Source organism: Oncorhynchus masou, unplaced genomic scaffold (assembly GCF_036934945.1).
Source record: "Oncorhynchus masou masou isolate Uvic2021 unplaced genomic scaffold, UVic_Omas_1.1 unplaced_scaffold_15286, whole genome shotgun sequence".
NCBI lineage: Eukaryota > Metazoa > Chordata > Actinopteri > Salmoniformes > Salmonidae > Oncorhynchus > Oncorhynchus masou.
The window spans coordinates 1-4,141 of NW_027005318.1; the positions used below are offsets into that span (position 1 = coordinate 1).

General features: G+C 41.2%; 1 protein-coding gene across 1 annotated transcript; it reads left to right on the forward strand.

Annotated features, from left to right (window-relative positions):
• Positions 1–191: 191 nt before the first annotated feature.
• On the forward strand, positions 192–4,093 carry LOC135531143 (formin-like protein 2; the record flags this gene model as incomplete). Its single annotated transcript, XM_064959257.1, has 2 exons — positions 192–426; positions 4,025–4,093. Coding segments are annotated over 2 exons (304 nt in total), but the record flags the coding sequence as incomplete, so codon positions are not given.
• Positions 4,094–4,141: the final 48 nt, after the last annotated feature.

Below are 4,141 nucleotides of genomic sequence, written 5' to 3' on the forward strand. Positions count from 1 at the left end.
CTGACAATAGCTCTCTGTCTCCCCTCTTTCTCTCTCTCTCCATTCCTCTGTCTCTCTCTCCTACTCTTTCTCTTCCCTCTCTCTCCCCCTCTTTCTCCCCCTCTCTCTCTCTCTCTCCATCTCTGTAAGGTGTAAGTGCTTGATGTATCTGAAGTGTGTACTGGTATATAAACTGTGTGTGTTCTTTATAGGTTTGACATGCGTACTGTGCGTGTGGACTTTGTGGAGTGTCTGATGCGTTTCCTCCCCACTGAGGGCGAGGTGAAGATGCTACGGCAGTACGAGAGGGACAGAAAGCCTGTGGACACACTGAGCGATGAGGACCGCTTCATGTTGCAGTTCAGCCGCATAGAGAGACTGGCCCAACGCATGTCCATCATCACCTTCATGGGCAACTTCCAGGACAACATACAGATGCTCACACCGGTAGACACACACACACACACACACACACACACACACACACACGTACAGTGCCTTGCGAAGGTATTCGGCCCCCTTGAACTTTGCAGCCTTTTGCCACATTTCAGGCTTCAAACATAAAGATATAAAACTGTATTTTTTTGTGAAGAATCAACAACAAGTGGGACACAATCATGAAGTGGAACAACATTTATTGGATATTTCAAACTTTTTTAACAAATTACAAACTGAAAAATTGGGCGTGCAAAATTATTCAGCCCCTTTACTTTCAGTGCAGCAAACTCTCTCCAGAAGTTCAGTGAGGATCTCTGAATGATCCAATGTTGACCTAAATGACTAATGATGATAAATACAATCCACCTGTGTGTAATCAAGTCTCCGTATAAATGCACCTGCACTGTGATAGTCTCAGAGGTCCGTTAAAAGCGCAGAGAGCATCATGAAGAACAAGGAACACACCAGGCAGGTCCGAGATACTGTTGTGAAGAAGTTTAAAGCCGGATTTGGATACAAAAAGATTTCCCAAGCTTTAAACATCCCAAGGAGCACTGTGCAAGCGATAATATTGAAATGGAAGGAGTATCAGACCACTGCAAATCTACCAAGACCTGGCCGTCCCTCTAAACTTTCAGCTCATACAAGGAGAAGACTGATCAGAGATGCAGCCAAGAGGCCCATGATCACTCTGGATGAACTGCAGAGATCTACAGCTGAGGTGGGAGACTCTGTCCATAGGACAACAATCAGTCGTATATTGTACAAATCTGGCCTTTATGGAAGAGTGGCAAGAAGAAAGCCATTTCTTAAAGATATCCATAAAAAGTGTTGTTTAAAGTTTGCTACAAGCCACCTGGGAGACACACCAAACATGTGGAAGAAGGTGCTCTGGTCAGATGAAACCAAAATTGAACTTTTGGCAACAACGCAAAAAGTTATGTTTGGCATAAAATCAACACAGCTCATCACAATGAACACACCATACCCACTGTCAAACATGGTGGTGGCAGCATCATGGTTTGGGCCTGCTTTTCTTCAGCAGGGCAGGGTATGGTTAAAATTGATGGGAAGATGGATGGAGCCAAATACAGGACCATTCTGGAAGAAAACCTGATGGAGTCTCAGGCTAGGCTGAGATGGAGATTGTCTTCCAATAAGACAATGATCAAACATAAAGCAAACTCTACAATGGAATGGTTCAAAAATAAACATATCCAGGTGTTAGAATGGCCAAGTCAAAATCAGATCTGAATCAATAGAATCTGTGGAAAGAACTGGCTGCTGTTCCAAATGCTCTCCATCCCAACCTCACTGAGCTAAGACTGTTTTGCAAGGAGGAATGGGAAAAAAATTCAAGTCTCTCGATGTGCAAAACTGATGAGACATGCCCCAAGCGACTTACAGCTGTGTCGCAGCAAAAGGTGGCGCTACAAAGTATTAACTTAAAGGGGCTGGAATCATTTTACACCATTTTCAGCTTTTGATTTGTTAAAAAGTTGAAATATCCAAGAAATGTCGTTCAACTTCATGATTGTGTCCCACTTCTTATTGATTCTTCACAAAAAATACAGTTTTATATCTTTGTTTTTGAAGCCTGAAATGTGGCAAAAGGTCGCAAAGTTCAAGGGGGGCGAATACTTTCGCAAGGCACTGTATGTATTACTATACTTGTGATTACTTTTGAGGACCAACAATTGATTCCCATTAAAAGTCATATTTTCCTAACCGTAACCCCAAACCTAACCTCTAATTCTAACCCCAAAGCTAACCCCTAATTCTAACCCTAAACCAAACCCTAATTCTAACCCCAAACCTAACCCCTAATTCTAACCCTAAACCTAACCCCTAATCTAATTCTAACCCTAAACCTAACCCCTAATTCTAACCCCAAACCTAACCTCTAATTCTAACCCTAAACCTAACCTCTAATTCTAACCCCAAACCTAACCTCTAATTCTAACCCCAAACCTAACCCCTAATTCTAACCCCAAACCTAACCCCTAATTCTAATCCTAAACCTAACCCCTAATTCTAACCCCAAACCTAACCTCTAATTCTAACCCTAACCTCTAATTCTAACCCCAAACCTAACCCTTAATTCTAACCCTAAACCTAACCCCTAATTCTAACCCCTAATTCTAACCCCAAACCTAACCTCTAATTCTAACCCTAAACCTAACCCCTAATTCTAACCCCAAACCTAACCCTAATTCTAACCCAAACCTAACTTCTAATTCTAACCCAAACCTAACCTCTAATTCTAACCCCAAACCTAACCTCTAATTCTAACCCTAAACCTAACCTCTAATTCTAACCCCAAACTAAACCTAACCTCTAATTCTAACCCCTAATTTAACAATTCTAACCCTAACCTCTAATTCTAACCCCAAACTTAACCTCTAATTCTAACCCTAATTCTAACCCCCAAACCTAACTCATTCTAATCCCAAACCTAACCCCTAATTCTAACCCCAAACCTAACCTCTAATTCTAACCCTAAACCTAACCTCTAATTCTAACCCCAAACCTAACTCTAATTCTAACCCTAATTCTAACCTCTCATTCTAACCCTAAACCTAACTCTAATTCTAACCCCAAACCTAACCTCTAAATTCTAACCCCAAACCTAACCCCTAACTTTAAATCCTAACCTAACCTCTAATTCTAAACCCTAAACCTAACCTCTAATTCTAACCCTAACCTCTAATTCTAACCCTAACCTCTAATTCTAAACCTAACCCTAATTCTAACCCTAAACCTAACCTCTAATTCTAACCCTAAACCTAACCCCTAATTCTAACCCTAAACCTAACCTCTAATTCTAACCCTAAACCTAACCCCTAAGCCTAAAAATAACGTTTTCCTTTTTATGCCCGGCCAAATGTCCTCACCTGTCCTAATTCTATTTGGTTTACTGTTCTCCTTGGTTTACTGTTCTCCTTGGTTTACTATTCTCCTTGGTTTACTATTCTCCTTGGTTTACTGTTCTCCTTGGTTTACTGTTCTCCTAGGTTTACTGTTCTCCTTGGTTTACTGTTCTCCTTGGTTTACTGTTCTCCTTGGTTTACTGTTCTCCTTGGTTTACTGTTCTCCTTGGTTTACTGTTCTCCTTGGTTTACTATTCTCCTTGGTTTACTGTTCTCCTTGGTTTACTGTTCTCCTTGGTTTACTGTTCTCCTTGGTTTACTGTTCTCCTTGGTTTACTGTTCTCCTTGGTTTACTGTTCTCCTTGGTTTACTGTTCTCCCTGGTTTACTATTCTCCTTGGTTTACTGTTCTCCTTGGTTTACTATTCTCCTTGGTTTACTGTTCTCCTTGGTTTACTCTTCTCCTTGGTTTACTGTTCTCCCTGGTTTACTATTTTCCTTGGTTTACTGTTCTCCTTGGTCCACAAGTAAAATGACAAAAACACACATACACACACACACACACACACACACACACACACACACACACACACACACACACACACACACACACACACACACACACACACAGTGATATACACTGTCTGAACACACATACTGTTACAGGTCCACTCATAACACACATAGCATAATAATATTCTATAATAACTGGATTGTTGGTTTGGTTTCTGTCCAAAGCAACTCCACGCAATCATCGCTGCTTCTGTGTCCATCAAGTCCTCCCAGAAACTCAAGAAGATTCTAGAGGTGAGTGTATTATCTCTCTCTCTGTCTTGCTCTTTTTGTCTCTCTCTC